The sequence below is a fragment of the Melopsittacus undulatus genome, chromosome 7 (genome assembly GCF_012275295.1).
Source record: "Melopsittacus undulatus isolate bMelUnd1 chromosome 7, bMelUnd1.mat.Z, whole genome shotgun sequence".
Lineage (NCBI taxonomy): Eukaryota > Metazoa > Chordata > Aves > Psittaciformes > Psittaculidae > Melopsittacus > Melopsittacus undulatus.
Genome location: NC_047533.1, coordinates 69146639 through 69169235, shown reverse-complemented (window position 1 = coordinate 69169235; position 22597 = coordinate 69146639). Strand labels below are relative to the sequence as shown.

The following is a 22597-nucleotide window of genomic DNA, read 5'->3' as shown; positions in this document are numbered from 1 at the left end:
TGAAAGCCAGGCACTAAAGGAGCTCTGCAGTGAATGGGCTTCATATACCCCAGGGCCCACCCACAACCCCTCCCTCAATGCCCTGCGGCAGGGGAGGAGCAAGCAACCAGCTGGCGCAGAAGGAGCCTGATAAGTCACAGCCTGCTCTCTTTACCCCCATTTACCCCCAAAGAGCACCCAGACCCCATATATACACCTATAGCACCCATAGCACCCAGGATCACATGCACGCCCCTATAACAACCATAGAACCCAGACCCCGATCGCCACCGTTATAGGAACCAGACCCCCATTTACACCCCTATAGGACCTATAGAGTAAATGGGATTCTGGGTGCTATGCGTGCTATAGGGGAGTAAATGGGATTCTGGGTCCTATATATAGGGGGGAAAATTGAGTTCTGGGTACTTTGGGTCCTATAGGGGGTAAATGGAGATCTGGGTGATATGGGTCCTATAGGGGTGAGAAAACAAGGAGTGACTGGCATACAGCTGGCACTGTTGCGATGCCAGCTGTGCACTGAAGAGGCGCAGCACCAGTATCCCCTCCTGGCTCTTCGGCTCTGGGCGCAGGGGACAAGCGTTCATGCCCCTCTCTGCTGCCCGGCAGCCGAGGGCAGGCACTGCATTATTTGGACGCAAATGGACTTTTGGGGTGTCCTGGGTTCATCCGTTGCAGTCATTTGTGTCCTTCTTGTATCTGGTGCAGTCTGTGGTTTGAGTTCTGGGCTGGAACAGTTGCTGATAACAAGTATGTTTTGGGGGTGTTTGTGTTCAAGGCTTGTTCTGGGCACATGCTCCAGCCAGGTGGAGGAGGGGAGGCCGGGAGGAAGGAGAGACAGGACACCTGACCCAGGCTAGCCAATGAGGTATTCCATACCATAGCACGTGATGCCCAGGATGCAGCTGGGAGAGAGAGAGCAGGAGGGATGGAGCTCTAGAGGAAAATGGAGGAGGGAGCACATGGTGCTCGGCCGGGCAGGGTGGGGTGAGTTATGGGTTGGTGGCTGGTGAGGTGTTGTATTCTCTTCACTTATTATTTGCTGTATCATTATTATTGTGTTAGGCCTTAGCTATTAAACCGTTCTTATCTCAACCCTTGGGGGCTACATTCCTTGGATTCTCCTTCCTAACTCTCCAGGAGTTGGGGGACTGGGTTTAAACCATGACAGAGGGTTAAAGGAATTCCTTTGCTTAAATAAAAGTATTGTCTTTCTTAAGTACTTAACATGCCAAGGCATCGACTACTGATGAGGGGGAGAAGCAGATGCTTAGTTCTACTGATGAGGGACAAAAGCACATGCTCAGCTCCACTGGTAAGTGACAAAAGCAGATGCTCAGCTCTACTGATAAGGGACAAAAGCAGATGCTCAGCTCTACTGGTAAGGGACAAAAGCAGATGCTCAGCTCTACTGATGAGGGGGAGAAGCAGATGCTCAGCTCTACTGGTGAGGGACAAAAGCAGATGCTCAGCTCTACTGGTAAGACACAAAAGCAGATGCTCAGCTCTACTGGTAAGGGACAAAAGCAGATGCTCAGCTCTACTGGTAAGACACAAAAGCAGATGCTCAGCTCTACTGGTGAGGGACAAAAGCAGATGTTTGGTTGTGCTGACAAGTGGGGCAGAAGCAGACGGGACATGGACCAACCCCAGCACAGCCCCAGCCCACAGGTGAGCTCCTCACCTCTCCGGCTCCTGCCCTTCTCCTGCTCCCTCTGGCCTATGGCCAGGGGACGGTGGCCCAGCAGGGCCTGGCAGCAGGAGGAGCGCCCCGGGGCATGCTGGGAGCTGTAGTGCTGGGGCTGCCGGCGGCCATGTTGGTGCTGGGGCTTGCAGGTTGTGCTGAGGGGAGGGCCGGGGCCAGCGCTGAGGTGAGCGAGCCCCTGTGGAGATGGAGACAGCCCCGCTGTGGGCACAGGCACCGGGCACCCCGACTGCCAGAGCGCCGAGAGCTGCCCCAGCCCGGCCTGCGGCCTGCAGCTGGCCCTGGGCCTGCACAGGAGGAAAGGGGAGAGCACAGAGAGGCAGAGAAAGAAGGGCCTGGGCTGAAGAGGTTCCCTGGCAGGACGGAGAGCGGGAGCTGTGGTGAGTGCCCGGCCCTTGGGGCCGTGTCTGCCTCTCATCTCTCCAAGCTCCCCGCTCCCTTTCCCCTTGCTGTCATTGTCTCCCTTCCCCAGACCTCTCTTCTATTCTTGTGCTGTCCTCCACGTCCCTCTCTTCTCCAAGTCCTTCTTTATCTGTCTCTCTACCAGCCCCTTCTCCTGCTTGCAGCTCATTCTGTATCCCACCGTCTCTGCCTTTCTCCCTGCCTACTTCTCCTCTCTCTGGCTGTGTCTGCTGCTCCCAGACCCTTCCTCCATCCCTCTGCAGGGCTTCTGATGCTTCTCTTTCTTTCTCCATCCCTCTGAGCTGCTCCTTGCTCCTGCACTTCTCTTTCTCTTAGTTGTTAGTCTTGTTTGTTGCTGTGGTTTTAGAATCCTAGAATAGTTAGGGTTGGAAAGGACGTTCAGATCATCCAGTTCCAAGCCTGTGCCATGGGCAGGAACACCTCCCATTAAACCATGTCACCCAAGGCTCTGTCCAGGCTGGCCTTGAACACTGCCAGGGATGGAGCATTCCCAAGTTCCTTTGGCAGCCTGTGCCAGCCCCTCACCGCCCTCACAGGGAAGAACTTCTTCCTTATATCTAACCTAAACTTCCCCTATTTCAGCTTGAACCCATCACCCCTTATCCTGTCACTCTGGTCCCTGATGAAGAGTTGCTCTCCCACATCCTTATAGACCCCTTCAGACACTGGAAGCTGCTCTGAGGTCTCCATGCAGCCTTCTCTTCTCCAGGCTGAAGACCCCAGTGTTCTCAGCCTGTCTCCATACAGGAGCTGCTCCAGCCCCTGATCGTTCTCGTGTCCTGCTCTGGACTTGTTCCAACAGCTCCGTGTCCTTTTTATGTTGGGACCACCAGAACTGCACCCAGTGCTGCAAGTGGGGTCTCAGAAGAGCAGAGCAGAGGGGCAGGATCACCTCCTTCACCCTGCTGGTCACACTCCTTTGGATGCAGCCCAGGACACGGTTGCTTTCTGGGCTGTGAGCACACAGTCATGTTCATTTTCTCATTGACTGACACCCTCAAGTCCTTCTGGACAGGGCTGCTCTGAGTCTCCTCTCCACCCAACCTGTAGCTGGGATTGCTGGGATTGCTCTGACGCAGGTGTAGGAGCTTGCATTTGGCTTGGTTGAACTTCATGAGGTTGGCATTGGCCACCTCTCAGGCGTGTCAGGGTCCCTCTGGATGGCATTCCTTCCCTCCAGTGTATCGACCGAACCACACAGTTTGGTGTTGCTAGCAAGCTCTCCCTGCCCCTATTTGGTTTCTACCCACTCGCCTTTCCTCTACCCACCACGTCTTTTGATGATCTCTGTCAATCCTGTAGTCCTTACTTCTCTCTGCCCTGCTCCCTCTCCCACTGTTTGCCTCTCTTCCTCTTTCCCTGCTGCTTCTTTCTCCATCTTTGTGCAGATCCCTACCCTTTTATTCTTCTCATGTCCTTCTTTCCCTTTTTCCTGTCTTTCTTTCTTTCTTTCTCTGTCCCATTCCCTGTCCCATCCTTTCCTGCTCAGCCTCTCTGTCCAGCTGGCGGTGCCTTCTTTCACTCTGGCTCTGGAATTTTTCTTTCTCCCTCTCTTGACCTGATGCCCAGCAGTTGGTTTTGTCCTCCAGTGCTGCCCTGCTCTCTCTTCCTTCTCTCTCTGTCATTCTGGCCTGCTCTCCCCATTTTTTTCATTCCTTCATCTTGAGCCTGAAGCCCATCAGGATTTTCTGTTCCATCACTTTGTCTTGCATTCTGTCCCTGCTCTTTTCTCTCTTTCCCTTAGTTCTGCTGCCTTTCTCTTCTTTCCCTTCTTTCTCCACCTCTGCCCTGCTCCATCCCTCTCATTTTCTCTCTGTTTCTGTCCTGCTCCCTGTCTTTGCCCTGTCCCCCCCATTTTTCTGTCATACTTCCTCTTAGGGCTCCCCACCACCACTACCCTGTCCTGCTCTCTGTCGCTCTTATTTCTCAGTCACAGCACAGTGTGTTTTTTTCCTTCCATCTCTCTGTCCTCCTGCCCAGCCCTGGCTTTCTTACCTCCAGCTCTGTCCTGCTCCCCATCTCTTATTTTTGCCTGTCTTTGCCTTTGTCCTGCCTTCCTGTCCCATTTTCCCTCTCTCTCACCTGTCCTGCTGCCTTTGTTTTTCTTGGAGAATCGGTGACCTGCTCCCTTTCCTCATCTTTCCCTCTCTGTCCCCTGCCCAGGGGTGGCGTTGGGATCTGGAGGGTTGCCTGGGACCTGCTGTGAATCGCAGTCAATGTGAAATGGAACGTACCTGAGCTTGAATGAAATCGGACCGATTGCATCTGATTTTCTTCCCATTTCCAATTCCAACTGACTTTGTTGGTGCTGATGATCATGAGACCCTGATCTGCAAGCACACTGACGGCATCACTCACTTTGGTAATGGGGCGGGTGGTCTGTGATAAGGATGTGTACTTGCATGCTGGTGCTTTCATGAACATTCTCTGGTCTTGCCACTTCAAAGCTCTTCATCCCTTTCCAGAAACTTGAAAGACTTTGTTTGTTATTCTGGGGTTCACAAGGGAGTTGGACTGAACGTGTGGTAGAATGGGCTCTGTCAAATGGGAGAGAGAGCCCTGCTTTTTTGTTGTTTTCCAGTGTTCTGTGAGCTTCGGTAAGCAAATGGAAGAGTGGTAAAGAGTATTTTGAGAGTAACTTGTTCCTATAGCGTGCCTGTCTTCACCTTCTGGTGAACAGTTCTTTACTATAGTTTATACACAAAGAAGATGAGCTGTCTGTAAGGGAAACTTCACCAGAAGTAAGGCTAATTTTTCTAAATTTGGTACTCTGTTGCAACTGAGAGATGGTTTGGTGGTATTTACATCCCAGCTGTGTGCCAGTGTGTTAACACAGGCCATCAGGGTCTTTTCAGCAGTACTGCTGGACTGCAGGTGATGTGTGTGGGTGGTACCCAGACCCTAGGTGAAGCAGCTCTGCTGGCTGTTAAAGCTCAGAGGATGTGACAGAATGGAAACCATCTTTGTAGTAGACCCCGAACATCAAAGGTGTGGATGTGCTGGCGATATCCCAGCAGCCTGGAGATGTGGGGACTTCAGTGAGAGCCCAGTAAGGATCCCGTTTTGTGCTCCGGTAGAGGCTGTTTGTGCACACTGCCCCAGGAGGCATATTAGCATGGCTGCTTCTTTGAGATCTCAGAAGAGACGCTGCAGGATGCAGAGACTGTGGTAGCATTGCTTGTTTAAGGAGTTTGGTGTTACCTTTTGCCCCTTGCCTTCCTGTCCCACAGTACAATGTGCCCTTTCATGCCAGTGCAACACCTGGAGCAGCACAGTGAGCAGTGAATGTCTTAATCAGGGTGTTAGCACATTCCCGTTGCCCTCTGTGGGCTTTTCTGTAGCTCAGGGTGTAAGTGGAGGAGGTTTGTAGTTGCACAGTTTTCTAAAACCTGGATGGGGGTAGTGAGCTGCCTTAGAGCATTTGCAACATGCACTGAAAATAGGTGGCCAGGTGCACAAGTCAGAAGTTCTTGGGCTTGTTGCTGAAGCTTCTGTCTCCTTAAATGATGCATCTAAGGATGCAGTTGATTTTTCTGGGGGAGAAGCCGGAGGGTTCCCTTGTGCACGGGGATGCTTTTGTTAACTGTGTGTTTCTGCTTTAGGCCTCGTCACGCAGGCAGATGTTTTGCTGCATGTAGCCTTCTGACCAGCAGTGGCAACTCAAGAACCCCTGATGTCTGTCAGCAGCACTGGTGAGCAGCTGGGAATGTGTGTGTGTGTCCTGCAGCCTGCTGAGCCCCAGCACTGGCAGCTGGCTACCCTGGACTTCCCCCGCTGTCTCCGGTTCACCACAGAATGGCTTGCCCAGTCCCCATAGCCAACCTGACCCACATCCCACAGCAGTACTATTCAAGTTGTGTTTTCAGTGAGAGTCCTTCCTGACTGATCATTTCCTGGGAGGACAGTGCAATGATGGAGGTTAAGTGTCCCCCCATGAACAGAAGGCTTCTGTGGGCCTCGCCAGGGGCAATGCCTTGGAGGACGCCTTTCAGAATGGGGAGAGGAGTAAGAGTCTAAAATTCTTGAGCTGGCATGTGCTATTCAAGGAGAGAGGCTAGGACACAAAATATGGAATTTTGAGAGTAATTCTCTGTTCATGGCCATGAGGTGTACCAGTGAAACTGGGGCATCCTGAATGTGGTTTTACAGAGTCATGGAATTGTTAGGGTTGGAAGTGAAGTCTGGAGATTTTCCAGTTGAACCCCTTGCCAAGGCAGGGCCACCCAGAGCAAGTTACACGGGAATGTGTCTGGGTGGTTTTGGAATGTCTGCGCAGAGGGGGACTCCTCAGCCCCCCTGTGCAGCCTGTTCCAGTGTTCTGACACCCTCAGTGTAAAGAAGTTCTTCCTCATGTTGAGATGAAACTTGTTGTGCTTTAGTTCATGGCCATTGCTCCTCGTCCTGTCACTGGGTAGCACTGAAAAGAGTCTGGCACCATCCTCTTGGCACTTGTCTTTCAGATATTTCTGTGCATTAATGACAATCCCTTCTCAGTCTCCTCTTCTCTAGACTAAACAGGCTGTGATTCTTACCCATGATTGTTACACCTTTCAAGTGTTCAGTGATTTGTGCAGTGCCTACTCAACACACACATATAGTGCTGTTTTGGAAAGCAGCTCTAATTGTGTGGCATTGTCATCCATCTGCTTCTTTCTTGAGCAAGACATCCCTGCAGCTGGTCTTGCTGCCGTACCTTATCTCTCTGCAAGGTGAGGGGAGAGTTTCAGTGAGATGTGAGAGGGGCTGTGCTGCTGCTCTGTTCTGGGTAGTGCAGAGGTATCCTTTCTTCTTCAGAGCTGGGGCTGTTCTTCTCCCCCTTGCAGTGAGCTGGTGTTCTTTAGTTGTGCTGACTGAACCACATCTATGCAGTTTACAGTGTCAACTATATAGTCCTGAAGAAAGTTCATACAGCTTCATACTCTAAAGACCAATTGCTACAATAGTTAGGGAAAGAGATTTTCCTGACAGTCCCTCCTTTTCTTTTGACCATCAGGGTCACACTGTACTGTTCACTGTTCAAGGCCTGAGTTGAGTTCATAAGGTCACACAACAGTGAGAACAGGCATACATCGTTAGAAAGCAGAACAAGAGAGGGAGTATGGCAACTCGGCTCCTTTTAGTTCACAGTCCTCTACCTTTGTCTGGGAGTCAGGAAGTTTGCCACCCAAATAGATTTAGTGGAAATCCCTCCCTTACTTCATGTCATATTTTTAATGAGTCTTTCTCTTGTTTTTGTCAGTTTTGTTTTTGTGGTACTGATTCACATAAAACCCCCAGTGGCTGTTAGTCAGCAATGCACATAATCTGTAATGTGCATGCTCTGTCCAGTAGTTCTAAAAGGTGATCTAGAGCTAATTGACCCCATATTACCATTTGTGATAATCATTTGGTTTCTTCCTGTAGGGCTGTAACGCTGTTTGTGCTTTCAGGATTGGCTTTTTCTAATTCCCTTCAGGTATTTGCAGTAGCTTGTTCTAGTTTTGCAACCCCTAAGTGTGATACAAAAGCTGTTTAGAGCTACATTCTGCCAGAGGGCTGCAACAGGTTGGCAGTAGTTGGGAGTGAGGGGCTCAGAAGAGATACTGATTCTAAGGTGGAGCCTCTCCCAATGCTGGTGGCACATTTGTTACTTTTTAGTCCTTTTCTCCAGAGTTGAAGCAACTGTGGATGTGTGACACTGGGAAAATCCATTGGTTAATAGCAATAAACATAAATGGTCATTGGCTGCTTTGACTGAAGTCTGTGATTCTTTACGATGCACTCAAACAGCTTGTTCTGTCCCCTCCCTTTGCTGGCTCTGTGGCACGGGGGATGAGAGGATGGTCACTGTGTGAGGTCAGGCTGGGGAGACAGCAGGGACAGGAGCAGCTCAGGGCAGTGACAGGCCCAGGTGTGATGGGTCCCCCCCCCTTTGGGGTGCTCGGAACTGCACGGGATACAAGCCTTTTGTCACAATGCGCTGGGTCACCCGGGTGCACTGTGTTGTGGCACCTGGTGAAGGCTGGGGCAGAGGTGCTTGAGTCACCATAGAGGTTGGTTGGTCGATCCTCAGAGTGCTGCATGCGGGAGAGGACACTGAGGCCAGGCTGGGGCTTCGGGGAACTCTCCTTCCCTGGGCTTTGAGGAGGACTGGGGCTGGTGCCGACATCACGGCACAGGTCACTTGCTGAGCACCATAGCCTGGAGTAGTTAAGGTGACAAAGCCAGGGCCTCACTAAGCCAGGATGGAGGCGTGAGGCTCTTGTCAGCCGAGGCTGCCTGATATCTCAGGGCCTGGCTGTGGCAGAGTGCTGCATGCTCTGAACACCGTTGGCCAGCACAAGCTCAGCCCGTGCTGCTCACCCCAGCGCCCTCGGTGGGCTTTGCCGCGTGCTCTCACCTTCATAGAGGCTGCAAGGCCTCTGTCTGTCATTTGCCGAGCTAGACACAGTAGTGGAGCAGGCACTGCCTGGCCCCGACCATGTCTTGCATCCACTACAAGTTCTTCTCCAAGCTGGACTATGATACGGTCACCTTCAGTGGCTTCGACATCTCCCTTTGCGACCTCAAGTGCAAGATCATGCGCAAGGAGAAGCTGAAGGCAGCCAACTGTGATCTGCAGATCAGCAATGCCCAGACCAAAGAAGGTACGTGTGCGCAGCAGGTGCAGGGCTTTGGGCATGTCCTGGCTGGTGACATTGCAGAGCACCCCATGATGGCCGCAGCCAGCAGAAGCTGCATTCTGCCTTTTATGGCTCATCCCCACATAGCATGAGTGAGCCTGGGCCCATCCCGCCAGGTGGCAGGAGCACCAAGAGGGTAAGCAGTGCCAGGGACTAAGTGGGGTGGTGTAATGAAATCTGATTTGGCATCCTGCTGGCTACACCAGTTTGTCAAATGTGCACACTGATTTACGGTGTCCAGAATAGAGCCCTGAGCTTTCTAAACCCCTGAGGGGAGCCTAGGTGAAGCTAGATCTAGCCTTAGTCTCAAGCTTGGTCAATGGTTTATGTCTAATGGAATGCAGAAAAAGAAAATCAAGGGAGAATCAAGCTAAAATGATGTGCATAGAAACCGAAGATGAAAGAGAGGAGACCCTCCCACTGAGACACAAAGTTCAGAGTGCACCCACCCCCTGGCTTTCTGAACTCCTGAGAGAGCCTAGGTGTGGTTGGATCTAGTCTTAGCATCAGACTTGATCAAGCACATGTAAAGCACTGAGCAGATGAGACTTTGGAGTGGTTTGTGTATCTCCAGAGATCTATTGGTTTTGGAGCCTAATAGAAGCAAAAGCAACTTCAGTTAGTTCAGGAATGCAACCCCTCTATTAGCCGGCTGTCCTGTAGTGACCTCTGAGACCATTTTGCTGTTGGCATTCAAACTGTTTTTAAGAAAGGAAAAAGATTTAGCTGGTGGTGTTTGGTTATCAAACCTGAAAATGCCTTGAAAGGTACTGTTAGTGTGTTCAGACAATGAAAGCACGATGTTACATATAAGATTTGGCTTCTGTACCTGTAAAGGCCTTCTCTGAAGTGCTGTGTAGTTCATGATGTACTAATACATGCCCTTTTGAATATGTTTTCCCGTATTTCTGTTGGTTTCAGAATACACAGAAGATGCCCTGATTCCTAAAAACTCATTGGTAATCGTTAAAAGAATCCCTGCTGGAGGAGTTAAAGCTACCAGCAAAACGGATGTTACGTAAGTGTCCACACAGCATTGCATTCTTTGCTGTTGGTTTCAGTGTGTGAACTGTTTCAGTGCATATGAGGCATTCAGATTGTATCTTTCTTGTTAAAGCTTCCGTTTATTTTTGTTGTCACTGGGTGGATTTTCCTGTATAGGTCCTGAAGCAGACTTATGTTTTTAGGCCTGCTGGGATATGGGGTTCAAACTGCAACAATAGAACCTTTTAAAATGATTCTATGGGGTTGGTTCTTGGGGTTAATTTTTCTGAGAGCCAAGTTGTAGATCCTGTTTTGTCTGCGTGGAGAGATTCCTTGTTAAATGTGTTTGCTTTTATGGCTTTTAGAGCGAAGACAGTTCTGCAGTGTAGTGTAAACTTAAAATTTGCTCCTGTCTCAGAAGAGTCTGATTCTTAGTGTTTGACTTTGTCTTGTATCTGGGGGAGAGGGACAGGATATGTCAGGTATTCTTATGCCCCAAATGGCTGGGGCTTGCATACTGGCTATGCGGGAAATACCGATGCTTGCCAGCTGGCAAACCATGCAAACAAGTGAAGTTCCATTCAAAAGTGATTCCTATTAGTTTCCTAAAGCCAGGGTCTGTTTTGGGCAAGACGAAAAGAGCAGTGTCATAAAGTGTATTGCCTCTTGTGCAAGTACAGCGAAGGAGTAGTTAATCCTTTCCAAACCTGAAGCTTAGTAAGCAACTTAGCACATTACCAGCAGTTGGTGGCTATCCTCCTGATGCTGTTTTACCTGTCTGTGGGGCTAAGGAAAGAATGGCACTGGTCTTCTAGCATTGAAAATTGATGGGGCAGATCAGCTTTCTATTCCTTCAGCTGGAAACATTGCAGAAACAGGGGGTAGAGTGCTTAATGTTTGGTCAGTGAGTACGTGGAACCGCAGCAAGGTTTCAGATGGAATAAGTATTTCTTAAAATGCTGCAGCATTATCGTAAAACAAATTCTGGAAATTAAGACTTTATTTATTTTTTTTTGTCGCAGGGCTCCTCAGTCACACAAAATCCCAGGAGCAGCTTCTTTCAGGTGACATTTCTACTACTAGTTTTAGTCAGTACAGCGTATGTAACATGGCTAGTACTTTGGCACTTTCACGGCTAAGTATGGTAGATACCTGAGCACAGTGCTTGGGCTTCCACAAGGAAGCACTGTTCTAAAGGCTAAGCTGCTGACAGTTTTGTTAGTTCCTTGTCAGATGACTGACTTTTTTTTTTCTTTCACTGAAGTAAACTTGGCCTTTGAAGTGTTGGGGCTATCACTGTTCTGCCATAGAAACTAAAGTACTGTAGGTGACACCTGTTTGTAATACTAGGGATGTACAGATTGCCTGAAGTTACCTTCATAGTTTGAGGGTTGATTATTTAAGAACACAAAACTGTAGTACAGACTTGATATATTTGATACTTAGGTGGCAGAGAAAATATGAGCGCTTTCTCTTGCACGGGTGTGTTTTGTATCTGTAAGTCTGACTTACGACAAAGTAGAAATGGGATTTTGGAGGTTTTCTTAGTTGCGCTGAATGACCAAGAGATAACAGTTTGTGTATACAAATAAATGTCCATATTCAGTAGACTATCAGAACGTAATGTTGTGATGTTTGGGTTTTATAACTGATTTTCGGTGCTTTCTGTTGGGTACAAGTGCTTTAAGTTCTGATCACCTTTCTGTCTCCTCCTAGAAGTCGAACTGAGCCAGTGAGCAGAACATCGGAAGCAGTACGTAAAAACCCAATCTCACCCTTTTTTTCTACACACTGCACTGAATTCTAAACTATGTAACCTTGTATTAATTTTCCAAACATTAACTTCATGTATCTCCCAGTAAAACATAGTACAGATTGTCATTCAAATGTACTGTTTCATCATAGTGCAAACTGAGTCACGCCATCAATTTGCCCAGTTCTGATGTGAATGCTGGGATTTATGCCTAGTGATGCATGGTATTTCCTATTGCATATGCCAAAATATGTCCTGTGTGACTGTGTTGTGCAGATAGTGCCCGATCATCTTTAGTTCATGCAGGTTCCAGGTGTGCACAGTTGAACCTGGTGCCACGTTCGAGCTCTGTCTGCCTATAGCTAGTAATGTTGTGAGTTTGCACAGCCTCTTCTGTGCTTTTTGTAAAAGCTGCACGTCAGTAGTAGCTCTCTGCAAACACTGTGGCCCATTCCTAACTGGGGCCTGAGGACTTCATTGTGGCAAGCTACTGGCGTAGGCAGCTGGGAGGGAGGATGTGTTTGCAGGGGAGAAAAAACTGCCATGACTGTGCTTTGAATCCATGCTCTCATCACCATGAAAGACTGGGTTTGCTCTGACAGAAGAATAATAAAAATTCTCACAGTTCCCAAACTAATTTGGATCGTTTGTCCTGTGGTCTATAAAAATACAAGAATTCTTTTTTCTCCATTTTTATAGGTTACTCTGTCATAGTAAACACCTTTTTCTTTTTTAATTTGAGCAGTTTCTTTTTTTATAGACAAATTGGCAGGTTACTTTTGTGGCTGATGGTTCAGATGGTGTTTGGGTTTGGTGGGGTATAGTGAATTTGGCATCTTTGCAGTTCTTGAGAAGAAGGGCAGAGCACATGTTTCAGGGCTGCTTTTTTTCTTGACAGGCAGCTACTGTGTTCATCAAAGCATAACTGTATAAATGCATGTTTAAGTGATGAGACATTAACCGATTAATTTGCAAACTACACTGCAAGTAAGATTCCTGTAGTGATGCTTCCTTCTCCAATAAACTTCAGCATTTTTCACAAGGGCCCCTCTCTGAGATATTCTGGAGCAGTAAGTCCATCTCCAGTGAGCTGGTTAGTTTAGTTCCGTCTCATTAAGCACATAGGCACTTTTCAGCTGTCACAGGTTGGGACTTTATTCTGAACAAATACAAATTACAGTAGGTTGGAAATGCCTCTTTCAGTGACACGCAGTGGGTATAGTGCAGATTTTCAGACTGCAGTAGGGGTTAACTCTCGCTATGCTTTGATTCTAGAACTTGGATATGCGTTTATTTTTTGCTGCACAAAAGAATGGTGAGTCTTCTGCATCTAATTCTCTGGCCCAGCTTTCAAAGGTGTGTATATATATGTATTGTAAGATACTTAAGAATAAGTGTTTCCTTCATAATTTTAAGCCTTACTTGCAGTCTATAGATGGATAACTGTTGTCATGTGAACAAAACTTTAATTTTTAATAAAGTATTTATTTTAACCTTAAGAAGTATGTATAGTTTGATACTGTACTCTCAAGAGTACTGGCCAATTTGGGAAGACAGAAGGGGAGTGCCTTCTCAGCGCCAACACAATGTTGCAGCGTTACTCATCTTCAGGAAATAAAGCACCAGTACTTCAGAAGCTTTTACTGTTTTTCCTATGTTTCATTAATTTTGTGTTGGAATCTAACAGAATTTTTACAAAGGAATTTAATTGTCTGTATGTTATGGACATTTCAGGGCAGTTTGCAACAGCTGAAGTACAAGTGTTTCTGGAACTTGGACAATGGCATGGCTGGTTTTGAATTTATGGACGTTTGAGGCACAGAAGCATTCTTTGAATACTGCACAGTCCCACAAATTCCAGGCTCTAGACAGTGGAGAACACAAATTTGTTTGAATGCAGACTGTGTCATCTGTGTAAATTGTGTACTTGATTGTTTAGAGGACTATACCAGTGTGTATCTACAGTGTACTAGATGTGACCAACTGAAAGTGTTGCAGTGGCCTGTTTCAGGATGGAACTGCGTGCTCTTTTGGCTCAACACTGTAACATCAGCAAGACACTAATGACTGCACACTGTGCAAAAGCATAGAGTTAGCCAAGTCAATGCAAAAGATGGGAGCTAGTTCTTTCTCCTGAGAAGAGAGACAGGAGTTCATTGCTAAGAACTAGAGGTCTTCCCACCGGCAGCATCTTCCCTCTCTCAGTGAAGAAATTAAATGTTGTGCCTTTGGCTGTCCCTGCATGTGGCCTTGGTTCTGTAAACCCATGTGAAGTTTTACTCTCAGATGTGAAAAACTGTCCAAGTGGTGCACATTGAACCTTTTGAGAAACGCATGAACAAAACATAAAGCAGCTCAGAACTGTTACTTACTCTAAACACTTTATTCAGACCGGCTTAGCACAGGGGCATTGTGCAGTGAAATATTATTTGGGGAAATGCAGTTTGGATTGCCTACAGGACTGGATGGTCACGTTTATACTGAAGAGAGCCTTGTGTCTTGCTGAGGGATCAGAAAGACTCCCTTCAGTGCTTCTGTGTCTGATGCTGAATTTCAGCAAGCAAAAACTAGAGACCTGACACTAACATAGTGTGTTCTTTTTAATGCTGCAAAATGTAAATCATATAACTTGCAGACATCTTTCTCAATTAAATGCACAGTAACCATCTTCTTCTTCAAATGGGCTGGAGCTTCAAAACCAGTTGAAAACTATTGCTAGTGTCATTTCTTTTCCTCATCACTTCAGTCCACTTGGAAGAAAAGTGGATCGGTTACACAAGTCTATGTCAAGCCTAAGGTTTTGAGTGCCCAAAAAGGCTCTTTTCAAGTAGGCTAGCAGGCACATAAGCATCATTTACAAGCACAAAGTCTCCCCAGCACACTCTCAGGACAACTGTTTCATAGAAGCATCTGTTTTCAGGCAACATCAGCTAGTATTGTATTGCTGTGTACAGGATTGAGCAAGTGGTGTTGTCTTTGGCTGGCTGAGCTTGCATGTGTTTCTAATGTGTGCGTCAAATAATTCTGTGTTAAACAGACTGCCAACCTGGCTGAAGCCAGTGCTTCTGAAGAAGATAAAATAAAAGCCATGATGATACAGTCTTTCCGTGAATATGATCCAGTCCAGTAAGTGTTGATAAAGTCAAATCAGTTCTTTGATGACTATGGAAAAATTGTGTAGATGTTTGTTTTAACAGGAGAGACAAATGCATACCTTTCTTTTCCTGAAACCTTTTTAGTCCCATGAAGAAGCCCTTGGCTACACCTCCACCATCATATGTTTGCTATCGGTGCGGAAATCCTGGCCACTATAGAAAGGACTGCCCAAGAAATGGGGTAAGATTTTGGGGACTTGTGGTGTTACTTTCCGACCTTGTTTAATTTCTGACCTTGGCAGTCAGGTAACAAACACAGGAATAATCGTATGAAGAACTATTTATCTTGAGGTGAAATACAGAGGTTACATGGCAATGCTGAAAAGGCCCTCAAACTTCAAGGGAAAGCCGGGATTATAAATGTAATGTTTTCTTTTTTCTAAGCCACAGACATGAAATAAGTCCATAGATCTTTTCATCTGTGAATTTACATGCATATTTTTATGTATTTCAGTATTACTGGAAATGTTTCTGTTTTAACTCTTTTTAATGAGAGCTGGCGTTTTCAGTATTTTGCATGAAACCAAGATGTTTCTGTTGACCCCATCTATTGAATATTTGTGTGTTTTACCGACACAAGTCTCTGGCTGAGTGTTCATGCCCTTTAACATTAGTCACTGAATGTATACACATGAGGTATGAATTCAACCTTCATCCATAGCTGGTGAATAGATGTTTCTGCAGTGGCTGACCCAGAGCCCTGACTTAAGCTTTCTCTCTGAATTGTGCTTTGGGGGAGGATCAGGTTTGTGTGTCTTCTCCCAGTGGATCATGTGCTAAGGGATATTTCACCCTTAAGAAACCTGTTGTTAAGCCAAAGAATGTCGGCTCAGATCAAAACTCTGCTTAAGCCTTTCACAGAATCATAGAACCAACTAGGTTGGAAGAGGTGCATCAAGTCCAACTGATGCTTCAGGACTGCCAAATCCACCAGGAACCGTGTCACTAAGGCCCTCGTCTACGTGTGTTTTTGCAGAATTCAGGGACAGTGATTCCACCACTTCCCTGAGAAGCTGGCTTAGGAACAATAGGTGACTTAGGGACACCCTGGCCATGTTCATTTAGGAAAAGAAGTACTTTGGTTGAACAACCTTCACGCTGGGTAAAAGGAGAGGATTTCAAGGCTTTTGCTTCTTCCAGTCGTCACTGAACTGTCATTTTAAGTGTAGGTCTTAAGATGAGATATGTCTGCATTTCTTTTCTTAACAGGACAGAAATGTGGAGTCTGTTCCCAGACTGAAAAGGAGCACAGGAATTCCAAGGAGTTTCCTGATAGAGGTGAAAGATCCCAACACAAAGGGTGCAATGCTGACCAACACTGGAAAATACGCAATCCCCATTATTAATGCGTAAGTACAGGGATGCTGGAGAGGGACTGTTCATTAGGGACTGTAATGATAGGACAAGGGGCAATGGTTTGAAACTTAAACAGCAGAGGTTTAGACATAATAATATATGGATTATGGGTATAATGGATATATTCCTGGATCTAAGGAAGAAATTCTTTACTGTGAGGGTGGTGAGGCACTGGAATGGGTTGCCCAGGGAGGTGGTGAATGCTCCATCCTTGGCAGTGTTCAAGAGCAGGCAGGATGAAGCCTTGGATGATATGGTTTAGTGTGAGGTGTCCCTGCCCATGGCAGGGGGGTTAGAACTGGATGATCTTAAGGTCTTTTCCAACCCTAACTATTCTATGATTCTATGAGTACGGGATTAATTGGACTGACCAAATAGCGAATGAGAGAAAGCATGCATAAACACCTGAGTGGATAATGCAACCAAGTTGGACTGCATCTGTAATTACAGGAGAGGAAGCGCAGCCATTGCATTTTAACCTTAAAATCTGTGATGCTTGCTCGCATGAAAAGAGGGTGGTCATTCATACTTGTCAGGCCCCTGGAAGTTGGTTCAAGTTGCGGTGCACCAAGGATCTGTATTTCTGCAAACCATTTCAGTAGTGTTGACAAGGAGTCATTCTCTTTGAGAGCTCATTTTGCATCTGGTTTATGTTTCAAACGCTTCTTACAAGAATTGAACCAACAGCTGTTGGATTGAGATTTCCTCCCCCTCCGGGTTTTTATTTTACAGAGTTATGGCTATAGAGAAGTAGTTTCAGCTCAGTGCCTACAGTTCAGAAGGGTAATGTGGAGTGAGAAGAATTCCATCTAGTATCTTCTTTTGATAAAACGCAAAGCTTGGACAAGTATTCCTTTACCCATCTTTAAATTTGTTCTTTTTCCTTCCCCACACACCCTCCAGGGAAGCTTATGCTAGAGAAAAGAGGAAAAGGCCTCCATCTTTACCAGAGGAGCCATCCTCCTCCTCTTCTGATGGTCCTGTTCCAGATGAGCTGTTATGTCTCATTTGTAAAGACATAATGACTGATGCAGCTGTTCTTCCCTGCTGTGGAAGCAGTTATTGTGACGAGTGTAAGTGTTATTCCCATGTTGTTAATTGAAAACATCACATCTCATCTTCTGAAGCAAAAATAGCAGAGAACAAAATTACTTTGTTACCTGTTCTAATTAAAGCCTAAGTATACCCTGACTAGGAAAGGACTCAAAAAAAGGGGGGGCAGAAAACTTACTTCTCTTTCTACAGATCCAGTTACGTCCTCTTTACATGCAGAGGAGTGTCTAACTATGCATTTGATTACAGTATTAGGTACCAAATGTTTGCCCACAGCCCTTTCTCTCATACAAAATTATACAGCCATCTCTGGTGACTGGCTGTGGTCTGCAACAAATGGATAGTTAGGCATTTAATCCACATTCTTCTCCACGGAAGAGCTGGTTCAAACCTTCAGAACTCAGACCTACCAATGCTTTTTTTTGAGATGTGCTTTGTTCTTTAACTTTGGGGTCAATGACTTCTTGCTGTTGCAGACAGTGGAAAAAGGATGGGTTGAATCAGGAAGACACATCCGACACTCCAAATATTACAAGAGCAAAATGTCAAAACTGTGTAACTATTTGCTGCAGACTAGAAATTGTTGACACTTGAACATCTGCAGCTTCATGCTGTACGCTCGAGACCACATTCACCCATGAGTCATATACGTGTTTTGATTAGAACCAAACAGCTTTCCTTAGTTTGGCTAAAAACTATTGCATTGTGATTATGCTAATTATGCACAGGTATTAGAACGGCATTGCTGGAGACTGAGGATTATACATGCCCAGTGTGTCACCGGACAGACGTTCCTCCTGATGCTTTAGTTGCCAACAAGAGCCTACGCCAGGTAGTGTGATGACTTTCACATCAATTGGACAAAGAGCTCGTAAGGAGCTGAGAGAGAAGACAAGATTACTGTAATATTAATTTAGCCTTAAGCAAGGCTAAATTGAATAAGGCTAAATTTACTTTTCAGACACATTATCTCTGACAGCTCTTTAGAGACAATGTGGCAAATTCAGGACACACTTGTGTTTAACACAATCACCTCACTTTCAAATTTGGTGTTAACGCTCAAGTATTTACATACATGTGGAGGCTTTTGTTGGTGTATGTGCTGAAGTTTCAGGTTACCTTTATAACATGTTCCTCTGCCTCTAGGCTGTGAACAACTTCAAAAATGGTGTTGGCTACACAAAAAGGCTCCGTAAGGAGATCCAGCAGCAACCATCAGTACCCACAGGAGGTAAGTAATGACAGCTTTAGAATTTCTCTTAAACAATTACCTTCAGATAAGCTGAATGGGCTTTTTTGATTCTCCCCTCTCCAAAAGGTCCTCCGAGGACAGACAGTACCATGCACTGCCCAGGTGCCAGAACAAGCTGTGAACTGTAAGTATGCTATGGAAATTCAATATATAGTTACTTGTAACCTAGGCTGTAACGTATGAGATATAAGATAATGTATAACTGTGCTGCACCTTTTTCAGGGTCCTTACCTGTATCCTTCTGTTTCATTCCAAACAAAACCAACCGCTGGTATTTGGTTAATAGATCCTGCTCAGGTAGATGATTTGGATCTCATGGAGGGTCTGCAGAGGGAAAGTGGTTGTCTACTGACACTGCCCTGTGCCCCCTACATATGGATCTTTTCTGCCTCCTCCCTTGCTTTTGCCAGCACTGTACTTTATTTACCAAAGTATCCAGGACTACCTGTAAATCATTCCAGTCTGGATCTGGTGTTCTAATAATTGTCTCCATCACTTTAGTTACTTTTTCAGGATCTTCCCTAAAGGGCCCAGCTAACTCTTTCTAGGCTCATAAATCTGACCCAGAAAACGACACCTTGATAGTCACCTCCACCCCTGCTCCCTGGTGTAAGGAGCTTGTATACCTCGGAGAGCCCCTTTTGTTATTCACCTCATGATGGGGCTAGAGCTCTCTTCCCATCTGCATCCAAACCCACCCTACAAAATGCAACCCAATGGGGATTTCTTCAAAATCCTCCCTTTGGAGGCAGTGGTCCTGACCTCCATCCCAATACAATGTCCAGACAAGGAAACAAATCCTTACCCACTGCGCAGGGCATCCCCTGTGACTCATGTGGACAAGTTACCAAAAAGAAGCCTTTTGAAAGAAATAAACTCAGGGTCTTACCAAGGCCCCGAGTTGGTCTGGGATCTGTGGTTCCTTTCTGGGATATCCCCAGCCCTGGCGTGAAGGTCCCAGAGACTCCCCGGATCAGCAGGAAGCACAGCACAGGGTCCATGTTCGGGCAGCAAATGATTGAACTATGTTATCTCTTCAGTTTGCAGCAGCATTATGTTGGCAGCTGAAAGAGAAGAAAACCCAAACCAAGCTTGGGAGGAAAAAATTTAGAGAGAACGATGGTTTTGAATTAACTTCCATTTGTGTGTGTGTGTTGTGTTTGTTTTAAGATCCAAGCCTCACTGTCGTACTTCATCTTACTTTAGGAGGTCACATACCTGCTCCAAGTCAAGATCAGGTCCTTCCTGCAGTGGCTCCTACTCTGGATCATACAATTCTTAATTCCAGTTTACCTTCTTTAAATGTTGCTTCTCTCCCTAATAAAAATTTTGGAGAATTTCGCGTTCATAACAATTTCTGCATTCCCATTTGTTTTCTGAATTTGTACTTTAAGGGTTTCAGAAAGAATGCCCTTTTTTTTCCTCTTGGTGCCAGCAGCTCCCACATCTGTAACAAATTCTTTCCCCTCTGATTTAATGCCAAATAAGTTGCTCCTGTATCCACTAAATTCCACTTTATTTCCTCTAGTCCCTAGTTTCAGTTTAACCAGTGGATCTGCTGGGGTAGATTCCCCACGTCCCCGTCAGTCTAGTTCCAATTCTGCCGCCAGAGACACCCCATGGCACTGCCCCCAGGGCAGTCTCACTTCCAAGTCCAAACTCCCCACAGCGCACACCGATCCGGTCCCACAGGAGAAGAACCCACTCCCCCACCTCCGCCCCACATCCCTCCACTTCTGCCTCCCCAGCACCCATCCCACACTCAAACACAGGAGCTGCCGATCTCCCCTCCTTTCCCCTTGGTTTTCCTTAACTTTAAACATCTTTCCCCAGTATCACAACCTGAACAACATCTCTCCAGTTCACCTTTCAGTTCTTCCCTGTTCCTTTCCAAAGCCAAAATTAAGGGATCAGGTGGAGGTATATTAATGTCACATTCCGTCTGTCACTTGGGATGGTTTCTTAAAGTGAAAACCATATCTGCACACGTTACTTCATACCATTTTCCTTGCCAGCTCAAAACCAACGTTAATTGTAACAATGGACCATAATTCAAAGTTCCATTTTTAGGCCATTTTTCCTGATCTTCCAAACTATACAAAGGTCACCGTTGGTTACAACATTTTATCAACATTTTCTCATTTACCAAGCCCCCAGGAAACCCTCTCAGTTCTTCCCAATGTGACAAAATGCTCCCTAAAGGACTCTTTCTGCGCTCGCAGCCCAGAAAGCCAACTGTGTCCTGGGCTGCATCCAAAGGAGCGTGACCAGCAGGGCGAAGGAGGTGATCCTGCCCCTCTATTCTGCTCTCGTGAGAGCTCCTCTGCAGTACTGTGTGCAGTTCTGGTGTCCTCAACATAAAAAGGACATGGAACTGTTGGAACAAGTCCAGAGGAGGCCACGAGGATGATCAGGGACTGGAGCAGCTCCTGTATGAAGACAGGCTGAGAAAGCTGAGGCTGTTCAGCCTGGGGAAGAGAAGGCTGCATGGAGACCTCAGAGCAGCCTTCCAGTATCTGAAGGGGGCCTACAGGGATGCTGGGGAGAGACTCTTCATTAGGGACTGTAGTGACAGGGAAGGGGTAATGGGTTGAAACTTCAACAGGGGAGATTTAGACTGGATATAAGGAAAAAATTCCTTACTGTGAGGGTGATGAGGCACTGGAATGGGTTGGCCAGGGAGGTTGTGAATGCTCCATCCCTGGCACTGTTCAAGGCCAGTTTGGACAAAGCCTAACATGGTATACTTTAATGTGAGATGTTCCTGCCCATGGCAGGGGGGTTGGAACTGGATGATCTTAAGGTCCTTTCCAACCCTAACCTATGATTCTAAAATTGTATCAATAAGTGACCACAGTTTCTATATCATCTTGTTCCACAAGGGTGGCCTGGTATTTAAAACACATGAAGGAGATACCAGTGGGCTCCTTTCTGTTCCAGGACTGCTGACACAACATGGGACATTAGCACAGTAATTTTGTCCCAAGGTGAATTTGGAGCTTCTTCAATATTCATGACAATGGCTGCCACAGCCCTTGGGCATCTGGGCCATCCTTTGCTCGCTTCATGCAGCTGGTTTGAAAAACACATCACTGCCCTTCTGTAGGGTCCTGGTTTTCGAGCAAGTACCCCCAAAGCTATTCCCTGTTCTTCATAGGAATAGAGCCAAAAGGATTTAGTTCCATCTGGAAGTCACAGAGCTGCAGCTCTCATTAGCTCTGGTTTTAAGTTTCTCAAAGCCCCTCTGCTGAATCAGTCCATTCTAAAGAGGGAGGGTTTCCCTTCAACAGTTCATATAGTGGTCTTACCAGAACACCGTAATCATGGATCCAAAGTCTGCACCATCCAGTCATTCCCAGTGATGTCCGGAGCTCCTTGCCGGTTGATGGTTGTGGAGTCTGACAGATGCTTCTTTTCCAGCAGCTCCAAGTTCTCTCTGTCCTCCTGTTATTTCATATCCTAGGTAGGAAACTCGGGTTTGGATTAGTTGGGCCTTTTGTCTGGATACCCAATAACCATTCAGTCCAGAAAAGTTAATAATTCCACTGTCCACTGGATACATTCTTCCTTTATTTCTGTAGCAATTAATAGGTCATCCCCATATTGTAACAGAGTCCCCATCTGAGCAGTGGCTTCCATGATCCTAGTTCTTGTGCTCATTTCCAGAAATTGCTGGACTGTTTTAAACCCTTTAGGTAATACCATCCAAGTTAATTGAGTTTCCCTTCCTGTGTCAGGATTTTCCCATTCAAAAGCAAGTAAATTTTGGCTTTCTTTGGCCAACGGTAAGCAAAAGAAAGCATCCTTTAAATCCAAGATGGCAAAACATTTCTGATTATTGTTCAATTTAGTCAATAAATCCTACAAATTAGCTACTACTGGACAAATATCCTCTGCAGTTTTGTTGACTGCTCTGAGATCTTGAATCAAACTGCAATTTTTATCCTCCTATTTCTTTACTGTGCAGAATATTCCAATTCACATTCAATTAATAATATATATTTTAAAATTTATCAATGACTTTTTTTTTTCCCCCTTTGATCTTCTAATTCTCAGGGATATTGTTTTATTCTCCTTGGGCAGACCTCCCTTTTTATTTCCACTTTAACAGGCAAAGCATTTTTCACCTTACCTGGAACTTCAGATGCCCATACTCCCAGATACACCTGATTAAGGATTTCTTCTATTTCAGGGAGGTCATCCTGTTTGCTTTTCTGTTGAATTAAAGATAAACTCAAAACTGCAATTAACTGA

The 22597-nt window shown here is 46.1% G+C and overlaps 1 protein-coding gene and 1 long non-coding RNA gene across 5 annotated transcripts; one reads left to right on the top strand and one right to left on the bottom strand.

The window, feature by feature from the left end:
* The first annotated feature begins 8055 nt into the window (after positions 1-8055).
* Positions 8056-19669, top strand: LOC115947330 (E3 ubiquitin-protein ligase RBBP6-like). The gene is made up of 13 exons (XM_034064613.1): positions 8056-8754; positions 9712-9808; positions 10797-10838; positions 11491-11527; positions 12803-12883; positions 14565-14653; positions 14767-14863; positions 15892-16031; positions 16942-17111; positions 17820-17923; positions 18238-18322; positions 18410-18467; positions 19550-19669. The coding sequence occupies exons 1-13, from the start codon at positions 8589-8591 to the stop codon at positions 19623-19625; spliced, it is 1242 nt and encodes a 413-aa protein (XP_033920504.1). The 5' UTR covers positions 8056-8588; the 3' UTR covers positions 19626-19669.
* Positions 16729-21712, bottom strand: LOC117436477 (uncharacterized). Of its 4 annotated transcripts, none has more exons than XR_004549848.1 (6): positions 21652-21712; positions 19562-19660; positions 19233-19434; positions 18575-18667; positions 18363-18476; positions 16729-17159 (listed from the first exon to the last, which is right to left on the bottom strand). It is a non-coding gene; the product is annotated as an uncharacterized lncRNA (long non-coding RNA). The 4 variants fall into 4 exon arrangements; XR_004549847.1 differs by having other exon boundaries at positions 19233-19407; XR_004549846.1 differs by having other exon boundaries at positions 19233-19660.
* Between the last annotated feature and the right edge of the window lie 885 nt (positions 21713-22597).